This window comes from Podarcis pityusensis, assembly GCF_964106645.2.
Source record: "Podarcis pityusensis genome assembly, chromosome: 9".
Classification (NCBI taxonomy): domain Eukaryota; kingdom Metazoa; phylum Chordata; class Lepidosauria; order Squamata; family Lacertidae; genus Podarcis; species Podarcis pityusensis.
Window position 1 is genome coordinate 15,995,371 of NC_138034.1, and position 25,382 is coordinate 16,020,752.

The following is a 25,382-nucleotide window of genomic DNA, read 5'->3' on the forward strand; positions in this document are numbered from 1 at the left end:
TGAAAATGTGCGTAAAAGCACCAATAAAGGTTTAGGGGTTGCTAGTTCTACCAGAGCGGCAACATTTGGGAGGTCCAATCTACATAGGCACACAAACAGGACACAAATATTGAAAACTAGTAGCACTGAGCTACTGTTAGAAGATGGTGACCCATGCAACTTTCACAAATGCTTAGAGTCAAAGAAACGTAGAGTTGGAAGGGGCCACAAGGATCATCTAGTCCAACCCCTTGCAATGCATGAATCTTCTGCCCAGTGCGGGGCTCCAACCCACGACCCTGAGATGAAGAGGTTGTAATTTTATTTTTTTTACTTGGGCCTTTTGTAGCACATACAAACGAAGTGAGCGTTGATTTTTCCTGTACTTGTGGCAACAGCTTACAATGAAATCCCAGGCGTGTCTAGAAGCAAATACCACCAAACCCTGTGGCAAATCCTTCCTACACAACAGGACTGGGCTGCAGTCAAGTTAGGAGAGGCAGATGTGACTAACTTTGAGATTTGAAAATAAGGGATCAGCAGCCTGGAAAATAAGGGATCAGCAGCCTCACCTGTCCTGGGGACAGTCTACGGGATATCTAATAATCCGGGATAGCAGCAGGAAGCAGTGGGAAACGGCACTGGAATAAGGGAATTTCCCGCAAAAAAGGGAAGGTTGACAACTATGATTTAAATGTGTTGCAAAGTGCAATATACAAATGTGACACTAGATGGCCACGGCGAGCTATACCAAAATCAATGTATTTTTCAAAACGTTTTTGGGGGGTTTAAAAATATATGTGTAGATTCCACCTAAGTCATCACTCGAGGTGTAAGAGGGGGCGAGGAACCCCAAAAGTTGATAGGTGTTGCCATTCAAACGGATCTCGTGATCAACTATGGGGCTCACTCTCAAAACCCCTCCCCATATTTTATTTATTCAAGCTGGCACCCCTGACTCGAGGGCTTCTCTGCTCTGAACGTGAGGACTGTGCCTTCATCACCCTCAGGAGCCTTCGGGCTGAGGAGGGGCGGCGGTGTGGTCAGGGCTCGGCGTGGTGCCCTTCTGCCTCGAGCGCCTAACCCGCCCGCCTTTTTGTGGTGGGTTCCGAGGGGGGGGGGGGAGAAGCAAGAAAAGGCGGGAAAGAGAGAGGCAGGCAGAGCGGGAGAGGCCGCCCTTCACGCGCGCTCGCGCGCCGGCCTGCAGTGCAGCTGTTTCTCGCACATGACCGCGGCAAGACCGGGTGCTGCTGCTGCTGCTGCTGCGCCACATCCAAGTCCCTCACTGCGTGTGCTTTTCTCTGAGGCGATTATTCTGAGAGGAAAAGCGCGCCAACCCGCTTCGCCTCATCACCCCCACATCCCCAGGCTTCGCTCGCGGCCTGTGGAAACTTCTATTTTTACAGCGCGCAACTCCTTCATGGCCCCTCCGAGGCCGCCTACCCCCCCACCCCGGCTCGGCTCGGCCCGGTCCTTCCTCCTCCTCTCTCCCTCGAGAGACGCGGCTGGATAAGGAGCCATTGCCGCCGGTGCATGTGCCGGCTTGTTGCGGCTCTTCCCTCCCCCGCCTCAGCTGCGCCCTCGGGGGAGAGGCGGGCGCGGCGGGGCAGCCCAGAGAGGGCGCTGTGAGGGAGCCGCTCCTCCGTTCGTCGTTTCTCCCTCAAGGGGACGCCGCCGCCTCACAACCCGCCCGCCCGCCTTTGACAGCCCCGGGGGCGGGGGAGCGAGCGACGCCGGTCACGTAGCGAACGAAGCAACAGGAGCCGCTTGCGCCCCGGCCAACTTCCTCGTCGACCGCGGGACATTGCCGTCCCCTCAGGGACGAGGCGGGAGAGTTCCGCCTTCCTCTCTCGGTCTTCATCTTCCTCGCCTCTTCGCTGACATCTCTTCGCGAGCCGCAGACGGCGCACTTCCTTTCAAGGCACACACTCATCCTGCCAGGCTGCTGCTGCTGCTGCTGATCGGTGAGTGATCTTCTCTCACCGGCCCCCACCCCCAACTCCCTTCATACTTTTTCTCCCTTTGCAGGTTGATTGACGCTGCTTCTGGGGCGGGGGCGGGGGGTGGGGAGGAGGGCGCAGCACCCACCTAACCCACCCAGACACCCCACACACCCCGTGGCGATACGGAACAACCACGTGGTGTTGTTGCTGCTGCTTCCACTATGACCGTATGTGGGCAAGAGGCTTCGCCGAGGGACGTGGTCTCTCTGCCCCGAGGAGCTTACAGTCTGGATTTTCACAGGGAACTGTGAAAGGTGGCATGGAAATCAATGGACGCTGTTATGCAATGGAAATACCCCCCCCCCCCGCTGCGTTTGGTGGGGTTCGCCTCACCCTCCAGCAGGAGTGTCAACATAGGCGTAGACAGGATTTTTGTTGGGAGGGGCCAGAAGAACCTCAGATTTGTATTGATTTGTATTGATAAGGAGGGGGCAGCTGCCCCCCACGGTGCCCCCTTGGCTACGCCCATGTGTGCCAATTTGAATAAATATTGGAGGAGAGGAGACAGGTAAATCCTGCCCCACTTAATTGATCACATGATGCAGCACACACACAAACACCATTTGAATGGCAATGCCCATTAAGGTGTTTTTTTTGGGGGGGGCCTCAAATCTTTTTGGGGGCAAAGGAACCTTGCCCACTAGGAGTTGGGTCCCATGCCCTCCAGTAAGCATGCCTTGGGCCTCACTTCAATTGGGACTGAGGAATATAGATCTTACTCAGCTACGCTTTGGCTTTGTGGTCTCACAACCGCAGCCAGCTTTGCACAGTTAGAAGGAAGCTGCGGATGCCAAATGGGAACGTTTTAATGACTGGCATTGCTGACACTGACAACTTCCCTTCAATAATTGTTGCATCAATAAATCACAGTAGAAGGATTGTGAAAACTAGGACAGCTCTCTCTCTCTCTCTCTCTCTCTCTGTATATAAACAGTTTTAGGTCTACAAAAATGCATTAAATGTTGGTTTTTTGTTTGCATGTTTGCTTGTTTTTGTCCTCTCTCAACTCGATCGTAATTAATCTGTTGGTATGAGCAATGATGTCTGGTTGGAATCCCACAAATATTTGGTTAAAAGCATGTTTAATACGTTTCCTGATGAACGCACCTTTTGCCACTTACCCTGCTTTTCATCTAGCTCCCAAAGCTTACGACAGTACCAGCACTAAAATTAATGTAATATGCCAGGTGAAAGTGGCATATTTGGAAGTAAAGTTGAGTTTTGCTTTTTATTTTTTATCATGTGGATATCATGCATATATCAAGATTAAAAAGAAGTGTTTTGTGTGCATTCATTTCCATTTTCTAAGAGACAGGCATAGATTTATCTCTCAGTGCATCATCCTGTTGAGATTCAAAGGCAGCTTTGAATGTACTTTGTAGGCTCTAACTTGTGCCAGTAACAAATTGTAGAACTAAAGGTGCCAACTTTGCTCATAACTCAGCACTGCACTTGTGTGGTTTTCTCTTCTGTTCAGAGATCAAGTGATAGAGGGTCACTCTGCCATTTAGCACTGCGGAGCTTAGGATACAATTTCAGTCTGGGATTTTGCTGTAATGTTGAAATCCCAGTGAGATACAAGTTCACCTGCGTTAGTGATGATGGAAGCATAAACAACCTAGCAATAAGCATGTAATTTGGGAGGCAGTTTCCTTTTTAAATTGCAAGATGATAACCCCTTCTTCACTCCAAAAATAACCAAATATTGTAACCAGCGTCATCTGTACAAGTACAATGAGGGATATAATATTTCCTAGTGGAGAATAATCCAAAATGTACGGGTTGGTTAGCAACTTTTCTCTTTGGAGTTTGCTTGTGCTGTATTTAGGGTGTGCACTTGGAGTATTATGGGTAAAAATAATGTCTCAGGAATGTCACAGCAATAAACTCCAATTGTGCTGCTCAGAGTGAAGCATGCAAAGTAATGTTATACATAGCACAGTACACTCTGGTTTCAAGCTTGATGTTTGTAAAGGGCTTGGAAAGGATTTTTAGCAGTATTAAAATTACAGAGACAGGGCATAAAAGAGGGGAAAGGTTACAAAATGCGTCATAGCTGAATATTTAAGGGTAGCTGTAGTCATAGAGGGGAAAACTGCTTAGAGTAGTTAGGAAGGTAGGGAGCTATCCTTTACTCAGTCAGACCACTGGTCCATCTAACTCAGTATTGGCCACACTGACCAGCAGTGGCTCTCCAGGATTTTAAATGGGTGATGTTCCCAGCCCTCAATTATGTCCTCTTGAGGAGTAATAGACTATAGCCTGCACCATGGCCAGTGCTTTGGGTAGATGGTGAATCAGGCATCTGCAAAACGTCTATAAGCAGAGTGACTCAATTCACATATAGGTCAAGGTTACTGATCCCAAGATGCCAAGGTTACTAAATCTGTGGAGGCCATTTATCTAAACTCAAGTCCACCTTGTATGTGCATTGTAGGCCCATGTGCAGTGTAGCTCTGGGGTGTGGGAAGCAATCAGTAAAAATGACAAGTTGGGGGGGGGGAGGCCATAGCTTTATTGATTACAGCGCAAGAGCTTTGGCAAAGCGAAGGCCTATATCCATGTGATCACCAAGGCAGCCTGTTGGGTGATGAGCTGTGTCTTGACAGCAAAGATTGACCAATTTTGAGATTTCCGCACAGTATGAACCACTTACAGAGAACCTCCCCAGGCCACTGAGGCGAGGGTGCCATGGCTCATCAACCCCCAAACTGGGCTTCAGGACAGAAAACTCTGCCCTCCAAGATCGCTTAAGGGGAATCTCCTTAGCTGAAAAATGGTGACCTTTGCCTGCCCCTCCCTTCTAAGGATTCAGCCCAGTGCCTTTTCCACCATAGGAAAGTTGTGACAATTAAATATTAGATAAAAGCAAAATTACAAAGAATAGCATTAGAGGGTGGGTGGAAAGATCAGCGGGGGACTGTGGTGGAAGTTGGTTGTGTCCTCTTTTTATGTTCCTGGAGTGGACCAGACCCCTAGAGTCTTCTCTTTGGTCTGCCCCAGAAGCCCTGCTCCCTGGGAACCCAGCAATGAAGCTGAGTGGTTCCCAGCTTCATCACTGAGAGAGGTGGGGTTTCCCCTCCCCCAAATGGAAAGTCTGGATTCTTAGAACTGTTATAAGCACCTGCACAAAGTGATAATGTCCTAATTTAAGTACAGTAAATACAATTCACTTGCATTTAACTTGTGCACATTCAGCTTTATGTGCATAGCACACAAAAAAAAGGGGACAGAAAGCAGGCACGATTCTGTGGAAAATGATTTAGCAATCCCACCTGCCATTGAACTCAGTGTGCTTTGACCAGGGCTTTTTTTCAGCTCACCGGAACTCAGTTCCAGCACCTCTCAGGTGGGCACCATTGCCATTCTAAGAGAACAGGGGAGGTGTTCATGGTGAGTTCCGGCACCTCTTTTTCTAGAAAAATAGCACTGGCTTTACCTATATGTGGTTTTGGGTTTAGGCGTGATCCCCAGAACGTAATTCCTGCATATGTTGTGAGTTTACTGTAATTCTTTCTTAGATGCTAAAGAAGAGCATTCCAAACTTTTCATGTTGATGACACACTTTTTAGACACGCATCATTTTGCAACACAGTAGATAAATAGGTACCTCTCCAGTGGGAAGGTAAACGGCGTTTCCGCGCGCTGCTCTGATTCACCAGAAGCGGCTTAGTCATGCTGGCCACATGACTGTACGCCGGCTCCCTCGGCCAATAAAGCGAGATGAGCGCCACAACCCCAGAGTCGGTCACGACTGGACCAAATGGTCAGGGGTCCCTTTACCTTTACCTTAATTCAGATTTACTAGCAAACCAGAGGTTAAACCAATCCCTTTCCAGCCCCAGGAGCAGCATGGGGAGCATTCGTGCGACACACCTACACATTGCAGCCGACACGCTGATATGTCGCGACACACAGTTTGGAAAGCTCTGTGCTAAAGTATTCAGGTCACTTAATCTCAAAATATTTACACTGATGTTACACATGTGCACACACACATGACGGTAAAATTACTTATAGTAGTTGGCATCACTCTAGAAGTCTCTCACCTTTACTGTTAAAAGTATGTTGAGGAGAAAATACCAAATATATGTGGCTTCTCCCATTTTTCAAGTCTCTTTTCTGGCTGCCACTTTAAACCAAACATACACTCATCCAACTGAGAGTTACTAAGACCTCCCCATACTCTCAACGTGTTGTCTAATTTGTGTCTTGAATTTCACTTTACTGACTGCTGTTAGGAACTAGACTCCATGCTCCACATTTTGAGGGAGAGAGGTAACATGTTCAACCTTCTCTGGAGTTGGACGATCCATATACTTTTGTGCACTTTTTGATGTTTTGTTTATTGTTTATTGACCACTGTTGTTATGTGATTTTTTATATGTTGTAAGCCGCCTTGAGCATGGTTTTAATTTTGGAAAGGCAGCTTACAAATAAAATGATTGGTTGATTGATATATCAAATTTCAGCTTTCTTATCAGTTGTGGTGAAAAGAAATTTTATGCTACATCTCTGAGTAAATAAATGAGAAGGATACAAATGTGTATCCAGGAATAATAATCTGTTCTGATAATAAAGAATAGCAGTTCCTTTCTTAGTTCTTAAGCACCACCATTTTATTTCTTAGCTAGCATTCCTTTTAAAACAAGATACTTTCCTATCTATGAACGGCTGCATGGGAATTTGAACTCATGTGTCCTATTTTAGGCTAGTTTTAAGAGATTGCTTATGTACTGCATGTTATTTAGGAAAGAGGCTAATACTCCTGAGCTATTATTTAGGAGCCTCGCTGCAGTACAGATGGTGGGATTTGTGACTGTAGCTAAGCTCAGAGATTGAAAAGAACATTACTATATAAAATGGAAAAAAGAGGCACTCTTGCTATCTCCCTCAGAGTTCAAAAGGCTATGAACTGTTGACAGTTGCTCTCAATCGTCTTAATGTGCTTATAAGCTGAGCCACTGCATATTTTAAGTAAGGAGAACATTTGTCAAAGTACACAAACTTTCATTATGTTGCAAACAAGCATTAAGTCAGGATAAAAATAGTAGACCAGAAAATGTAATATGATTCTTGTGGTGTGATGTATCATCACCTTTGTACCTCCCTAGATATATGGGTTGCTATAGGTTTGATACTGCTTTAGAAGAATGCTCTCCAGGAAGGTCAAAGGGCCAGTTCCTAGAGGATAAGGGCAAGCTAATGTGCAGTCAATATGAACTCAAGAAAAAGGGGGAAGGGTTGTTCACATCATTTAGTCCCCAAATCAAGACCCAACATCCACACAATCTTTGTCTCCTACTTCCTCCTTCCACACTTGTTTTCTTATTACAGACAAAACTGTGGTTGCCTCCCTGTCTTCCCTTTCCTACTTAGCCCATGGTGTTGCTAAGTCGTTATGCTTCCTCCTTCTCCTCAGTATCTTCAAGCGGGGTGAGGAGCCTGTGACCCTCCATCTGTTGTTGGACTACAGCTCTCGTCTGCTCTGACCATTTGCCATGCTGGCTGGGGATAGTGGGAGTCTGTGGTTCTTGTTACACAAGCTACCATATTTTTCCGTGTATAACACGCCCCCATGTATTAAGACGCCCCCTGTTTTGGAGGACTCAAAATTAATAAAATGGGGGGAGATTGCCCCTGTGTATAAGACTACCCCCCTTTTAAACTTTATTTTTTAGTAAAAAAAACCCTAGTTTTATACACGGAAAAGTACGGTATTTCTTAAAACCTTTGGATATTTTAATTTGGACTTCAACAGTCTTGCTTTTTCTTGTGTTTTCAATGAGCCTGAAGACAAAACCTTGCATGCAAATGTTGTAGCTCATAATTGGACCCATATCAAAGAACCAGAATGAATCTACTATAGTGCTGTGGCTTTTAAATAATGAAATATACTTTATAGCTGGCTGAGAATCATCTGAGGCTTTAACATCCCTATGTTTAAATATGACTTGATTCCTTAATGCTTTTGCCCTAAGTGTGAATCACTGTTGTTAATGTCTGATATTACACAATAAGCTTTTCATTTTATTGCTTAATTTTATACAGTCACTGACATGACTTTTAAATGATAAAAGAGGGAAATTGTGTTAACAGTGTAAATATCTTTCCTTTCAGAATTATAAGTCTTCATCAAAAATTTGTTTGATGACTCAAACATGGATCCCATATCGTTCAAAGTTAAAAATCCTGAAGCAACCAGTGATGGCTCAATAGACTTCAGCCTTCATCTAGTAGGTTCTCTGCCAGTACACTCTCTAACCACTATGCCAGTGCTCCCTTGGATTGTGGCAGAGATTCGGCAGCTCAGCACACACTCCTTGAAGGAAGAGCCTAACTCCAGCCAAATACGGCTTTATGTCTCACCGACCAGGCTGCGATGTGAAGCAGACACAGGGAAAACCCAGCAGTGGGATCCTCTGATTTGTTCCAGCCTGTTTGAGTGTAAGCCGCAGCATGTCCACAAACTGATTCACAACAGTCATGATCCAAGCTACTTTGCCTGCTTAATAAAAGATGGTGCAACAAACCCCCAAAGTATCTGTTACGTATTCAAAGCTGATGATCAAACAAAAGTAAGTGATATATTTTTGTTTACATTCAAATGTGTTGCAAATTAAGATGGCATTTAAATAAATTGTATTGTAGAGAGATGCAGCTTCTGTGATGGTTTGACATCCATGCCATACATTTAAGATATGTTACTTCACACAAAGAATCCAGGGAACTGTAGTTTTATAAAGCTACTGGGATTGTGGCTCTGTGAGAGGTAAACTACACTTCCCAGGATCCTTTACAGGAAGCCATGACTGTTAAAATGCTATAAATGTGCTTTAAATGCATGATGTGGATGTGAATAGTTCTATTCCATACAAGCTGTATATGATTATGTTCTCAATATATAAAGTATCCATTCATTTATCCAGACCTTCCCCTATTTCATGAATATAGGACCTCTCAAACAAATTATATTAGTACTCTATGATGCTTGGTATTCAGTCTGTGTCAATGTGCACGAAGAAATTGTTCAGTAAAAGTGGTGCAAATAGGGCAGTTAAAAAGGTAAATGGTAAAGGGACCCTTGACCATTAGGCCAGTCGTCACCGACTCTGGGGCTGCAGCACTCTTCTTGCTATATTGGCCGAGGGAGCTGGTGTACAGCTTCTGGGTCATGTGGCCAGCATGACTAAGCTGCTTCTGGCGAACCAGAGCAGTGCACGGAAACACCATTTACCTTCCTGCTGGAGCGGTACCTATTTATCTACTTGCACTTTGACGTGCTTTTGAACTGCTAGGTTGGCAGGAGCAGGGACTGAGCAACGGGAGCTCACCCCGTCGCGGGGATTCAAACCTCCGAATTTCTAGGCTCTATGGTTTAACCCACAGCGCCACCCACGTCCCTAAATAGGGCAGTTAGGGAGTGATAATTATCCTCTTTGTGCCATATGTCTTTAACTCTCAGCTTCTGTTATCCAGAGAACATTCAATTAGTACAGTTATCTCTGAATATGGCAGTGTATTTGGGGACTATTAATATTTTTAGCCATTTTCTTTCCATTGGGACTTCCTTTCTGCATAAAATAATGAAAATTGTAGATTGGTGGTGGGCCAGGGGTGTCAAAGAAAATTCTCAGCACCCTCAGTAGCTTTTTGAGGGGCTACTTGAACTAGTATAAAACTACTGTAATATGAATCAATAGTATAGATACTCCATAGATAACTTGTGATAAAAGTTTTGCTTTTGTTTTGTACAGCCTTCTGATTGGCAAGCCCAATAGGCTGTGATTTAGACCACAGCACCACCCGCGTCTCCACAGTAAATATGGCTTATCATAGGCTCCCCAAAGAATGGAATTGCAGTTCCTCTAGGAAAGGGAATAACTGATAAACCAGTTTTAAGTTTGCAGTATACATACCTCTTTCCATTCCAGACCACATGCTAGTAAATATTAGTCTATGTGTAATTCCTTGAACCACAGGATATGGGTGTCAAAGGCTGTTTTAGCACGACTGGCTTGGCTGCACTGGGCGCTGTGCAGCAAGGGGTGCCACAACAGTGCTGTAGAATGGAGCATGAGAGACAGGAGTGATGGTGAATTTTAGCGTAGCCCAGGGCACCACTGAAATTTGAGAGCCTAAAGTCTGCCACTGTGGGTATTAACTAAAGTGTAGGGTAACAGTGCTGGGACTGATATGCCCCAAACTGCTACGTAATAAATATGTTGTGACAACAGCATTACAGATTTGTTCCAGATGGCCGGAGGCTGATAGTTCCTTCTCTACCTGTTTTCCTACCTCTGTTCCCAATTTGCCTGGAGTTCTGATCTTTAGTAGCTATATGATGTCACATTGTGAAAACAGAATGGCTTGAGTGTCCCTTGCTTTGAGAACTGTTGGTCTCAATCAGTGAATGTTATGTTGTAACCAGGACACTTAAAAGCATGGGATGTCCCCTGCCCCGCTCCCTCCCAAAATACGGATGGCAATAATAATCACCTCAAACACTAGTAGATGATGTTATTATTAGTTACTTTTGTAAATATATATTATTGATCACTGTTTGCTGTCTACCACAATGCCCCATTTTGTTTTACACTGTGAAAAAATGATGGTAACATTTACTTGCTTGGCTAGTTCTGGGAGCAGTTTGACATAAAGTTTGAAGAACAAAACAGTTAAGTAGAGGACTGTGCATGTTTTAGTTTCTTTTGGGGCTATCGGTTTATTATTAACATCATGTTCTAGGAAAGAGCCGAACATTTTCACACAGCTACGAACATCAAATGGATGCAAAATTTATAGTTCTAAAGCATAACATAACATAAACATCTTGTCCTTTTCTAAAAGTCCTATCACGTAAAAAGGATCCTGATTTGGAAGAAGCTCAAATAATTGTGAACCTTGTTTATACCAAGTAAAACAAATATTTCTTTAGAAAAACTTTTTTTTTTAATACTTTGCTGCCAAATATGTAGTGAGCCTCTAAACTAGTTCTGGTATTTGTAATCTGAAGGACAAATGTATCTTTAAAAAATCTATCCGTAAGATTGTTTTTGGGGTAGCATTTTAAACTTGGGGAATGGTTTTTACTTTAGTCATTAGGTGGCTTCTCGGCCATGTGGAAGCTTTTGAAGTTGAGAATGGGTATTTTTCATGAGACTTTGCTTGAGATCCATGAGCTCTCACACACTGTTATAATGGTGTGGCTTCTTCTTTAGGAGCATTGCAAAATTGGAGTGCTGTAATATGGTAGCAGACATTGGCCAGGATCTGAAGAACTGTGCTAGTTCAGTGTTCCAAGATGACTCCAGACTTGTGCTTTCTTTGAACCCTTTCTTTGCCTTTTGAACAAAAATGGAAGTTTGTGATTTGGGTGTATCTGTTACTCAAAAAACAAAAGTCCCTCTGCAGAAGTGCAAGTCCTGGAAGAGAGAGGACTTTCCATTTTAGGTCCTGGCCATACCAGTGAAACATAAAATGTATAGCATTGAACATGCATTTTATACCTTAGGTTAGCAAACTCATTAACAGTAAGTTTTTATTTAAGAAGGAAGTGAGAGAAAAGTGCAGTTATGCACTTTCTCGCACACTCCAATTTTCTTCCTCCCTTCTTTGGGGAAACCAAAGTTAACAAACTGGCAAATGGTGGTTTGCACCAACCATGAACCAGAAATCATGACTGGAAAGTAGGTTCTGGTTTGGACGCGTACTTTGACTTACACCAGGTGCGGGGAACCTGTGAGCCAGATGCTATTAGACTGCAACTCCCATGAGCTTACTGGGGTAAGCATGGTCAATGGTCAGGGATAGTGGGAACTGTACTCTATAACATCTGGAAGGCCAGAGGTTCTTTCTCTCAGGCTTGCATAAAGCATGGCTTGCCCAATTTCCAAATCGTTTATGTAAACCATGCAAAGGATGGTATGCCTGAATTAGGAAGGAATCAACAGCATGTGCATGGAGGAGAGAAAGTATAGTGTACTATACAAGTTTTAGAGTTAAATAATGAGATGAAAGTATAACTATACAATACAAAAAGTAATGGTTGGTTGAAATGAAAAATTTCAATGTCCATATTAGGACAATATCTTTATTAGGCCAACCAAAATATCATAAAGCAATGCACAATCTTTTGAGTTCTCCTGAACTCTTAATAAGGCTAGGTAGTATACAAAGCAAGAAAATAATATACGGTAAAAGTGGGGAGGAGAGAGAGAGAGAGAGAAACCCAATTGCTGGTGATTAACCCATCATTTCCTACATGCTGAAAGAGTTTTACAATGGACTGATAGGGGAAATAGTAGACATTCATATGAGGTCCCTTAGGTTCTATGCAGGTACAGATTCTCTATCTCTGGAAATACAAAAATACCAGTTAGTTTTATATCGCCAAATCTTATTCTTTAGTCTTTGATCTCCTCTACAGAGGCCAGTCAAACAATTTCAGCATCAGGTGGTTTTGCTTCAATGAGAAAACAAGCCTTCTTAAAACCTTTGATCTCAGAATGCTATTGAAGTGTTCGTCTTTGATACTTAATTCCACAAACATGCATAGGAAGTATATTGAGAAACTTATTCTGGCCTGGCCAAACAATAAACACATGCTGGCCTATTAATTGCTGGTCAACAGGCCTTTCTGCAAGGTGGGCTTATATTTATATTGGGCTGGGAAACCTCAAGCCCAGAGGCAGAACACTTTCCTATGGCTATGCCCTCCCCTCATTGTATGCTTCCTTAGTGCTTTTGTTTGACTGAAATGTATCGTTGACATCTAATAATGCTTCTCATATCCTAGATGGCATATGGAGGGGTGTATGTAGAAACATCTGCATTTGCATGGCTGGAATGTATAAAGGAAAGAGTCATACCCAACGTTATGCCCACTTTTGCCTCTGGTCCACCTACTATGGGCACATGGCCCCCACAAGCTTCTCTCTGAGGTAATGTGGCCCTCAGGATGAAAAAGCTGCCCTATCTTGATTTGTATACAGGTTTCACAATCTAACAGGTATTCATATACAGTTATACCTTGGGTTGTGAACGCTGCGGGTTGCACGTTTTCGGGTTACGGACACGCCGAACCCGGAAGTACCGGAACAGGTTATTTCTGGGTTTTGGCGCATGTGCAGAAGTGCTAAATCGTGCTTTGCACATGCGCAGAAGTGCCAAATCATGTTGTGCGCCTGCGCACGCAGACACAACGCTGTGGGTTGCAAATGTGCCTCCCTCATGGATCACATTCGCAACCCGCGGTTCCACTGTAATGTTTCAGCTGTTAGAAGCCCCTTTTCCCATGCAAGCTAACAAAATGTCTATGACTGAAAAACCCCACAAAGTCTTTTATTTCTGGAAATAGAGAAATTGTGAATTGTCAAAAAGCTGTTCAAAATCCACCAATATTTTCAAATGGCTCTGCCCTGCTAACACAATTTTGAGCAGTTGCTTCACTCAGTATCTAAAGTTCAGAGTTTGGGAAAATATTTGGCTTTCCAATTTTTTACACCAAGTCAATTTAGAAGCTCAAGTAAAAGAATGCAACTTTGTAGCTGGAGTTGGAAGAGAGGAAAAGAGGGCCACCATACAGGTGCATTTTATTATTTTTTATCTTAACCAAAAGACTGAAAAACAAGAAGATACAGCAGTGGTTACCAGCTGGTGGTCCATGGACTGCAGGGGGTCCGTGTAAACCACCCAGGGTTGTTTTTTTTCTGAACAGTCAAATATATTTGTTGCTTAGGATGCAAAAACTGAATAATAATAGCACCCAATTGGTACTGCACCTTTGTCAACCTGATTCCAATCTGCAACTTAGAATAATATTTTTTGGGAAAGTGTTTTGAGAAAAATCCATATTTTTGAGGCTTGTATAGCTGGCTTATACTGTAACCAGCCTTTGTTTGATTCCAGTTCCTCAATAATGATTTGAAGTAACTATTAGGACCAACAGCAAGAGTCTAATGTGAAGAATTCCCCCCACCCCAAAGTTGGCTTCCAGCATATCCTCTGAACTGACTTAGGGACATGATAGGCAGGGAGGGATGAGAGAGGGGAGAGTAAAAGTGCAGTTGCATAAACATAAGCTTTGTTTTGCCTAGAGGCGAAGAGTATGCAACAGTACAGATAGTATCGTATTACAATTGGACAGTTAAGTATAGCAGTACCCAGTTGCGATCAGTTGGAGTACTGGATTTGTCCCATGTTTGCTGTAAATGTCCTCAGTACTGGCTAGAAATAGGATGTTTATCTAAATGACTTTGTGCCTGACAGGTTTGGTAGTTCTTAGGTTATTTTAAAGCCACTATTTCTTAGTGATTATACTTAATGAGCAGAAGAAAGATGAAAGTTATCCACATTTTCTTTTATTTTAGTATTTTATGCGGTGTTTTTCTTATTGTATAGTCTTTTATTTTGAGGCTATCATGTGTATTTTGTATTGGAAAGACTGCTAATAACCGCTATAAATAAATAACACCGAGCATCAAATTGTACATTAACTTCACTGTGTTCACTTTTTGTTACAAAACCATATTATTTCACATGGATGTGTATTTCTATTCTTTAGAATGGAATATGACCTGAGAGACCAAGGTTCAAATCCTCACTTAGCCATGAAACTCAGTGAGTGACCTTGCACTAGTCAGTCACCACCTCTCAACCTAACCTATCTAACAGAGTTTGTTAGGGTAAAATGGGAAGCAGTAAATCAGGAACCATGTATGCCACCTTGAATTCCTTTAGTGAAAAGTGGGATATAACTGGAACAATACAATACATGCACACTGCTGAAAGGCTAGTGGAAGTGTCTGGCATTCTGATCAATAGTACAGTAGGCTACCAGACTACACAGCCAGTCAGGACTGAGAACTGATGAGGATTGTGTACATTATTCCCACTATGAAAGGCATAGAAAAGACACAGCAAATTCCCCAAACATTGGTTGCTAGCTTCAGCTTCATGACGGAGGATTATTATGTAATTTATTGTTTATATCTGACACCAAGGCTTTTGTAAGCATCTCTCTATTAAAATTACCCAGACAAGACATTCAACTGTGGGATTAGAGTTAGTATTGTTCATAGCATTTGACTAGCAAATGTTAAGACAATCTGCAAAGTTATGAAGAAATACTTAGAGAAACACTCCCCTCTCCACTCAGATTTATATAAATGTCAATGCCAGCAAAAATTGTACTGGTGCCCTTTTCTCTCTTCTGTCAAATGCTGCAGACCTCATTTATTTTCTTTGTAAGGTCGCTCATAACTTTAAAGATGCAGCTGATTTTCATTTGAAGGAGCAGAAATAATTGAAACTTGAGTGCATTTAGCTCTCCTGAGAGAAATAAACTTTTTAACAGACTTGTCAGAAAAGTAGACATTTTAAACATGGAGCAAAAAATTACATTTGATTTAAATCAAGGGCCACTAATATGGCACTCATGTTCCCTCAGAGGCCTTCCCTGGTGCCCATGGGGTCACCTGCTGAAATGAGGCTTGAAAGAAGCATCTTGTAGCCCATAGAATAGGGTATGGTGTTCTTTGTTGTCTGTGTGGTGCTCACAACAGTTTGTCTTTTTTGCAGTTGTGCCTGAAACGTTTGGCGACCAGTAATTTAAATGATCCATCTTATAGCTCAAGAAATATCTGCTAAAATCTGTAACATTGATCCAGAAGCACAATCAGTACTCCTCTGAGAGAAAGTTATGTTCTTAGGGGAAGGTCCATACTTCAGAGGAAGAGTATATGATTTGACTGTAGAAAGTTCCAGGTTCACAGGACTTCCGGGGTGGCGCCATCGGTAATGGAGGATTCCCTCTGACTTGGAGGGAACCGGCTCTGCGGAAATCAGGTCTGCACCGCTACGGCGGGGACCCTTCAGAAATCACAGGCGGGTGAAGCCTGTGACCGTGGGACTCGGCGGGCACCTTTTGCGCCCCCCCAATTGGCAAAGGAGCCCGATTACGGGCTCCGGAGCTGAGCGGGGAAGTGGCGCGGTGCTGTGAGTCATCTGCTTCTTCCGTGGAGCGAAGCCGCGTAGCTGTTACCGGAGAGCGCTACCTTTTTCCTGGGACAATTTGGCTGCAAAACAACGATCCGTGAGTAGGTTAATTTCGGAACTAAAGGAACTTTACAAATTATTTGGCACCGAAGCGGAGAGGCATAAACAGGAAGTCTGCCTTCCGTTCTTGTAAATGGAGTAAAGCAATGAACTTGTAAGCGGAAACCTTAAAAGACGTTGGAAAAGGATTATAATTCGAACATCAAACAAGCGATTTCCCCCCCTTGATTGCAGGGGAGGAGGGGGGAGAAGGTTTGAACGTTATTTCCCTGCAAAAAAGAGAGGAAGAGGAGCTAAAATCCACCGCTTAAAACCCTGGAACGGGTTCCCAGTGACAGTAAGAAGCCGTATTGAGAATTGCGCTGTTGCTGAAAGTACTCTTTGACAGTTAACTCTGCATCTGAGATACAACTAAGATACAATATTGCTGACTGGCTTCTCCTGGTTTTAAAGTAACAGGAAACAACTGAGATTGAAACTGTTGTCCTTTTTGTGAATTGGGGGGCGAAAGGAAAAAGTTAATTACTTTAAGACATTTTTGACTGCTACTGTGTCCCCCTAGAGGAAGTTTGAAATTGTTACAATAGCAGCTGGGCCAAGGGAATTTTCCACTTCAAAACAAACTCTGATCGTGAGATTGACCTTGGGTTTTATCTTGAGGGTTATGGCAGATGGGAAGGAGAAGATAGATTTGTTACAAGCAATGAGATCTGGCAGACTATTTCGCACAGACGGTGGGCTGCAACGAAGAGCATCGACATCTGGCCCTTCTGGTTTACCAACAGCAACCTCATCGGCACAACCTAAATCCAAAGGTATGGCAGCTGATGATGCTTTGGCTCAGGCACTAGGTAAAATCAACGAATCTTTGGAAAGAATAAGTAAACAAGTAGCCGAGGCATCGGGCAAAATTGACCAAAACACTACAAGTATTAATAATTTGGGACAGAAGGTAAATACCAATACAGAAACTATTCAGAAATTACTACAGGAAATTACCGCCATTACCGATCCGCCATTACCGATACAGCCACTGTTGTTGAAGAGAAGGTACCACCGTTACACAAACAACTTGAAGACCACAGGTCAATATTGTCTATGATTGAGTTGAAGGAGAAACAAACGAATTTAAGGATCAGGGCCGTACCCGAACTTGAGAAAGACAACTTGACTGACTTTCTTACGCAGGAATTTGCAGACTTTTGGAACCCGGATTTGGAGAAGGATAGTTTCAAGATAGTGAGTGCCTTTAGGCTTGGAAGAGGAGGGAGGAGGAACAGGGTGAGAGACTGTTTGATCACCCTCCGAACAAAAGAGGAGAGAGACAAAATCTTGAGTCTGCATTTCCAGAAGACCTTGGAAATACATCAGTCAAAAGTGGAGATATTTAAGGATATTCCGAAGTATCTTTTGGACCTTAGGTCCAACTATAGAGATTTGGTTGCCCTGTTGAGAAGTAACGGAATTATTTTTAGGTGGGAATTCCCCCAAGGCCTATCCTTTAGCTACAAAGGCAAGAAGATAAAAATAAGATCAGAGGACGACAAAGATAAATTTTGGAGAGACCACGGAGAAGACCTGCAGAAGGAAGTTGCAGGAGAGTTAAGAGCACTTGTAAGTGAAACTTTAGATATACCAGGTTTACCTCCTGAACTAAAAGACCGCCTGAAGAAGGTGATACCACCGACAGAACAGGAACAGGCACTGGGTGCAGTTGGAGTAGAAGCAAAGTAACTACATCATGGCTCTGCAACTACTAAGTTGGAATTGTAATGGTTTGAACTCCCCTCAGAAAAGGAGATCTGTGTTTCATTTATTAAAAAAGGAACAATTGGACTTGATTTGTTTACAAGAAACACATGTAACAAGGCTACACAGGAAACTACTGATTAATAAAAGACTGGGTCAGGAGTTCATTTCATCGGACAAGGTTAAAAAAAGAGGGGTAGTGATTTATGCAAAGGAGAAATTATTACCGAAATTTATCTTTAAAGATGACCAAAGATGACCAAATTTATCTTTAAAGATGGCCTTTCTCCTGGGCATGGTCGGCCAAATGGTGCCAAAGAAGGACAGAACTTTCTTTATGTATGCCACAACAGCAGCAAGAATACTTATTGCAAAGTATTGGAAGACACAAGACCTACCCACTCTGGAAGAATGGCAGATGAAGGTGATGGACTACATGGAATTGGCGGAAATGACTGGCAGAATCCGAGACCAGGGAGAAGAGTCGGTGGAAGAAGATTGGAAGAAATTTAAAGACTATTTACAGAAATATTGCAAAATTAATGAATGTTAGAAAGATGTTGGAATGAAGCTAGGTGGTTTAAGCAGTAATGCTATAAAGGTGTATGTAAAAAAGGATTGATAACAGATGAAAATTTAAAGTTATAGTATATTAAGTTAAAGGATCATGAGAAAACAAAGAGGGAAAGAAATTGCTGACTTAACTAATTGAACTGGAATACAAAAAAGGGAGGTATGAGGAGGTCAGGGAAACAAGGATGTGAATGTAAGGTATGGAAAGATTGATCCATTTTCCTTTTTTTTCTTTTTAAGTGTCTTTTATTCTTTTTTCTGTATTTTGTATTTTGTATTTTTCTTGTATTTTTACTTTTTGTTTTTGTGTAATTCTTTTATCCTCTGAAATTTTAATAAATATCATTAAAAAAAAAAAAGAAAGTTCCAGGTTCACGCCCAGGAATTACCCCAAGGTAGGCTGCAAAAGACCCTGGTTTGAAACCTTGGAGAGCCACTACCACTCACTGCAGAGATAAGATTGCACTGAACCAGATGGACAAATGATCCAACTCAACATAATGCAACGTCAGTGTTGGGCACCCATTGGGCAGTGCCTGTGACATCACAAATCAAATGTCCCTATTCCTGAAATTTTGGGGCAAAACATCCTGTTTAAAAAGAAAAAAAACTGTGCATAGCTATCCTTTCCTGTACCATTTCCAATGTGTGTGTTTTTTTAGGGGGGGGGGAATAGGTAAACAGGCTTTCCCCATCTCCACAATAGCAAGCTGTTTTTTTCTTTCTCCACTATGTTTGTGCAGTTATACAGTATTGCTGTTGTAACATTGGAGACACCATTGTAGCACTAAGAGAGAAGTAGCTTTTGTTGCCCCATTTTTTTTTTTAAAAAAAAACCTCAATACAATCGTTTAGCTTTATAAGGAGAGAACTCTGTGAAACAGCAGAGTGCCAAACTCACATAACTCAACCATTAAGCTATAGGTCAGCTCTAAACTCAGGAACAAGACCAAAAGCAAATAATAAATTCTAGTTCGCAAGCACATGCCTTGCAGAACAATGTTTTAGGTCAGAGAAAAATGTGAGTCCAGTTTGATGTTCTAAATCAACAGCCCACAACAAAGGCCTGCTTGGATTTTCCAGGAGGCTGCCATAAAGTCGAAACAGCCAATAAGGCCACATGTGGTCAATAAGCAACAGGTGGCCCTGAGCCGTTGAATAAATAGCACCAAGAAAATCCAGCCGAGGAACTTAGTCCTGACAAGAAGCAAGGAAGATCTGACAAATGTAGAGATTGCAGTGAACATTGAAAACCACCACCATCCAATCTACCTTTTATTGTTACACATGATGTATAGGTAGAGTCCCATGCTTGCAACTTGATCAACAGGAGCTATGCACCTGGTTTTACAGCTGGGGAGCATACAGTTCGTATGGACAAGGAAACACATATAGGCCCCTGTGTGCACATTAAGACATATGAGGACAAGGCAGACAAGTTATATTATGGGGAATATGGGCCACAATCCCAATTTCCCACCACACATACAGTTAATTGGTGAGATTAAGCAACTCGCCTTTCCACCCACTGGTTTTCCCCTGCCAGTATCCTGCCCTCTTTCATGTCTCCTTTTTCTCTGCATCCCTAGGATGCCTTGTTGTGCTGCAGTTCCCTAAAACAGCCACACTGTGGAGCTATGGCATTTGCAAATGTTCAACGTTCAGACACCGAATATGTAGGATGCAGATATATAGCAATATTTTATCACATTACTTCCTTAGGAAAAGGCCATGGCAAAAATCAGAGTGGTGGTGGGCACCACTGAGCATAGACCCAGCTTATGTGCTGACTTTAAAACTCGGCACTTCTTGCTAAATAATAGATTTTACAGTCTTTTCTATAGGACATGAAATGTCTTCTCTGTGTACGTGCTGATATTTAGAGGCATAAGGGTTTCCAGCTGCATCAAAAACTGTTACCCTTACCAGCTTCAGAACAAATAATTGCGTGGTTAAGGAAATCTGACCTATCTCCATGCAACATAAGCCTAGATAATAAAGAGTTAGCATTTATTGATAATAGAAAAGCTGTCAACAGTTAGTCACAAGTGGACAAGGAAGTAAAATGATATCACAGTCTGATTCTCAATTATATTCTCTAATGTGGACAGCAATCCTGTGAACAAAGCTAGAACAGTGCCAGCCTATATGTGTATATTTGTAAGGGCTCAGCCAGGAGGCAAAAGTTTTAAGCTACTAGGATAACCATTATTTTAATAAAAGTTTCTTTTGTTTTCATTTCTATTGGTCCAAAAAGAATACTTGTGTGTTAAATTATGTACCCTATGCTACAAGGCAGACGAGTCTCAGTCTTGTATTGGTCTCCATGTTGCAATGGTCTTCCTTGTAAACAATAACATCAATAAAAATTCAGATTGATTAGAGCTATTAGGGCAGAGGCTGCTGATTTAAGGCATGGGGCAATACCCTTAGACTCTGTTGTGTTCCATTCAAAGGACTCATGGGCATAGTAACTTATTCGATTGGAAAAGTAAGCAGTTACATCATTCCAGTGAAAATCAGAGGGACTGAAGTTACTTAATCAGTTGCATTATGCCTATTTTATGTAAAGCCTATTTCAGTTTTGTAACATGCATTTATGTCAAAGTTCTGATCATGTTCTCAAAAAGCCAAGGATATTGGCTTTGAATACTTTTAAAGCAAAGGATAAACATACTGTACTGATATCCTTGTCTTAAGCACATTTAATTGACTTTACTTAAATCTGATGCAAATGTGAAATTTATGTTGACTGGAACATAGATTTGTAGTGCAATGCTGTACATCAACTCAGAAGTACCCTTGAGTTCAATCATTTTATTCCCATAAAAGTTTGTAAAGTGTTGCACCTTAAGTTCTATTATGTATCAAACAAAGAAACAAAGAGAGAGAAGTTTATATTTCTTTCTAGTCTTTTTGTTACACATTGGTGGTGCTGTTGAAAATTGATTCTGAGTCATTTACTCACAACAATATTTACTTGGAAAGTGTGCACAGGATTGTAGTCTCAGGGTTGTGCTTGAAAAGTACAGGTGTATCATGGTATTCCAAACTGTGCAACACAAGATAAAAAGATCTCAGTTCCATTCATCATGTTTTATTTGCCTGTTGATTGCTAAAAACTGCTCTTGAATGCATCTGCCAGTACAAACAGTGTTGGTGTCTGTGTGGGTCTCCAATTGCAATCCAAGCCTGAGACATTTCTGAAAGTCGTGTCAGGAAATTGGAACCTCTTTAGTTTGCCTTCACAGAAATAGCTGCAAGTCTGGGGAGTACTTTATCTGCAGCTTATATTTCAAAATAGTTTATAACTCTGGAGATGCTCCCACTGCAGTTTCTCACTTGAATTTTTAGCTGAGAGATTGGGATCGGGGAGGAGAGTGAACTTTCTTCTAAATACCTTCCCTACGTTTTATTTTTAACTGTTTCCACCAATAACATCTCTCATAGACAGTGATGGTTAATTTCTACAGAAATTGCTTATTATGAAATAAGTTGTACAAAACTGCATTTCCCAGTAGATATCATTTCTATAGTTTTAATGATGCCCAAACCATATCCCATCTTGGAGGAAACACTAGGATAGGATTTAGTGGTTACTGAGAACAAACACAAAATCCAAGGAATTCTAATACTGTAAAACTTCTTGATTAAAACCTGAACACTCAATTTGATATCATATTGGCCAACATTATTTTAAAATCTGTTTTCAGTGTGATGCAGACAGGATTATCAGTGACGCTATTAGTGTATTGTCATGCAGTAAATGGTGTATCTGTGACAATTCCAAAAGTAATGAAAGCTACAAGTTTGATTATTTTGGAACTGGGTCAGATGAAGCATCAATCCAATCAGGAAAGAGCTTTTTCTCTGATGTCAATATTATTCTGGTGTTTCATGTGGATGAGGAGATGTTTTTTTGATAGGATGGCTTCATTTTCTGCACATGAATTCAAAGAAAGGCTAACTATATGTGGCATTTCCCACACACCCTTTAGGGTTTTGTTGTTGTTGTTTTTCCCTTAGGGTTGCTTTCCTGCTTGAAGCTCACAGCTGAGGCTGGGTGGAAGAAAGGTCACCCTTGCTCATTCTGCAAGCAAGTTCACACTAGTTGGTGGCTTCCATGCATTCATTTCAGGGGCTAACACTGAGGTCATGGTTGGAGCAGTTCATGTTGTGACATATTTGGTATGAATCTGTGCTTCTATGTATGGGCTATATACACAGGTGCTATGAATTGCATGATTCTTTGGCCTTTTTTTATTTTATTTCTTTTTCCTATTTGTTACCAAGTTCTAAGTTTAGACACTTTGCTTCAAAATAAAACTAGCAGACATCTAACCATTCAGTGGTGACATTGGCATCTTCCCACAAAAAATAACATCCGGAACACCTTAAAGCCCCTTAAGCAAACACACAATTCCAGCTTCAGTTCCTACCAGATGCAGATGGTTTGCCATCTTCCTCCACAGACATGCATCTTCCCTAACCTGACTTCTTAAAGTACAGCCAGGATGTAGTGGTAGAGACCTGCTGGTTCATGAGCTAAATCTGGCCCATGGATAACCACCAAGTGGCCCACTGTTTACCCATCTCCTCCTTGGAGCTACAGCCTTGTGGCTAAAATAAACCTTTTCGTCCCAGACAATCTCCTTGGAGCTGACTCAGGAGGAAGAGGAACTGCCAAAATCACACAGGCTGTACACAAAGTCCCAGATTGTGAAGGTACTGGTAGGCGCCGGGCGAAAACATATCTCTCCAACCAGGCGTTGTACTGATTAGCACTCTGTGGCTTTTTAAATGTGTTTGTGGGAGGTGGGTGGTTAGTGGTTTGTTTTTATTTTATTATGTAGTCTCGTTTTGTATTTTTCTGTTGTGAACTGCCATAGGATCTTCGGATGAAGGGTGGCCTACAAATTTAATAAATACTCCTAATAAGTGTGGCAAGTGAATAAAAGGGAGAAGTAGCTTGACCCCCTAGGCTCTGTGCTTTCTTTGACCTGCATTGCCCATTGGTGCCAAGCACTGGGTTGCCAATACATGAGTGTAGTGTTTAGTGAAGTGGGTCAAGTGATCCCCCCCTTTCCTGATTCAAGAGGAAAATGAACCCTGACTTCTAGATATGAGGCAATTGCATGGCACTACTTGTGTGCTCCCGGTGTTTGCTCTGAATGCCTGGAACTAAAGACTACCATTGTTTGCTCACTTCCGCCAGGACCTTTAAGGTAAAAGAACAGTCCAAGCCATGGAAGGCGAGTGTTGTGGAGCCCTTTGTCATGCTGCCATAAACTAAAGGAGTTGCACCAGTAACTATACACAGATCTGAGGAGATGTCAGTTGGAAGGAAAGCAAAGAGTATGGCTGACCTGGCCCTTATGACCAATGCACGATAGGTACCTGGGGACCATTCATTCTAGCATGGTCAGCTGTGGCTTTTGTTGCCATTTTCTAGTGCCTCATGTCCAGCAGTTTTGCAGTTTCTGCAGTGTCATAAGACAGAACTTTTGGGGAGATTCAAAGGGTTTATTTTTCTTTGATTTTTTTTTTTGAGGGGGCGTGTCATTGTTTCAATGTCAGATAATCCAAGCCCTAAAAGCTTCATGAAATACAAAAATATCCTTCAGTTCTGTAACATTGGATGTATTATATAACTTTTCTGTGGTTAGAATAGGATTGCCAGTTAATATATGCTATCTCAACATGGCCCAGATTGGGTTTGATGTGAGGCTGTGGGGAAGAGCCCGCAGTTTCTGATAGGCCTGAAGCAGTCCACATTTTCCGGTAGGTCCAAGAGCAAGGCCCCACATAAAAGCCATGCATTCAGACTCAATAACTTACGTTAAAGTTGTTGAGGTGTGGCCTTGTGCTCTACTTTTTTGGCAACCAGCTCCAAAGTTTTTTTTTTGTTTTTTTAATGCAACTTTTTCTGCTTGGTTGGCTGCCTTCTTCTCAGAGAAATCAGCCCTCATAGGGACAGCAAGTCTACTAAAGCTCTGGGCCCCAAAGAGGCAATTTACAGTTTGGCCTCCCTCTGGAACAACTCTGTTCAAGCCTGGAATGATCTGTCATGAGCAACGTTGTGGTGGCTGTTGTAGTGACTGACCACTGAGTTCCCCTGGGAACTGTCTCCATGGCAGCTGCTTTAAAAGGAAGTTCTGGTAGAGACTTGGAAGGTAAATGTGTACAAGGCAAAGTTTTCTACCCCAAGAATTCATCCAGCTGCCCTGTTCAGTCTATCTCTATAACAGATTATAAAATGCTGTTTTCAAGAGCTTTAAAAACATTATACAGTGCATATGGCACAATTTTCCTTTTTGCTATTTTTTGGATACTATATTATTGAGTTTTCCATTCATTTAAAATGACTATACAGTACCTTTGGAAATAGCATTGCTTAATCTATTCACAAGCTGCAATAAACATTAAAACACTAAGTTCTGTTTTAAGTACGTCTGTACTGCTAAACTTTTTTGGGAGGAGAGGAGGTGGAACAAATGGACAAACATTAAGGGGAGGTAAATAAAAATAAATTATTGAATACCTGAATACTTTCCTGGTAGCTCCACACAAATAAACCTTTTTGAACTTGCAGATTTAATTTTTACTATGCAACTGGGAGACAGAAATGTTATAACATGGTCAGGAGTCCCCAGTCTTATGGCCAGAAGCCAATCTTTGCTGCTAATTGTTCATTGTCCAGTTTACACTTACCATTTATAGGGATATGGTTGTTGGGGTGGGTCATTCCCCCCCCCCCCCCGTTATTCAGCTAATATTCCAGAATAATGTGGGGGTGTTTTTTAAAGCCTTTTCTTTTATTGCAAAACAACAACAACAACTTTTGTGAAAGAAAGATCCTGAATGGATCCTCAATATTTTTCATCTGTCTGGAATATGTACAAGCAGGACTTTTTTTCAGCAGAGCTCACAGAAGCTCAGCTCCAGCACCTCTCAAGTGTGCACCATTGCCATTCTAAGAGAACAAGGGAAAAGTTCTAGAAAAATAGCACTGTGTACAAG

At 42.1% G+C, this 25,382-nt stretch overlaps 1 protein-coding gene across 4 annotated transcripts in view; it reads left to right on the forward strand.

Annotated features, from left to right (window-relative positions):
- The first annotated feature begins 1,135 nt into the window (after positions 1-1,135).
- The window catches only part of TBC1D1 (TBC1 domain family member 1), a 77,348-nt gene continuing 53,101 nt past the window's right edge, over positions 1,136-25,382 (forward strand). For 2 of the 4 annotated variants that reach the window (XM_081019813.1, XM_081019815.1), the window contains exons 1-2: positions 1,136-1,943; positions 8,103-8,560. In XM_081019813.1, coding sequence (XP_080875939.1) covers positions 8,144-8,560 — 417 coding nt within the window. In that variant the 5' untranslated portion in view covers positions 1,136-1,943; positions 8,103-8,143. The remainder of the gene's footprint in view (positions 1,944-8,102; positions 8,561-25,382) is intronic. The other 2 variants (XM_081019814.1, XM_081019816.1) reach the window with 2 other exon arrangements.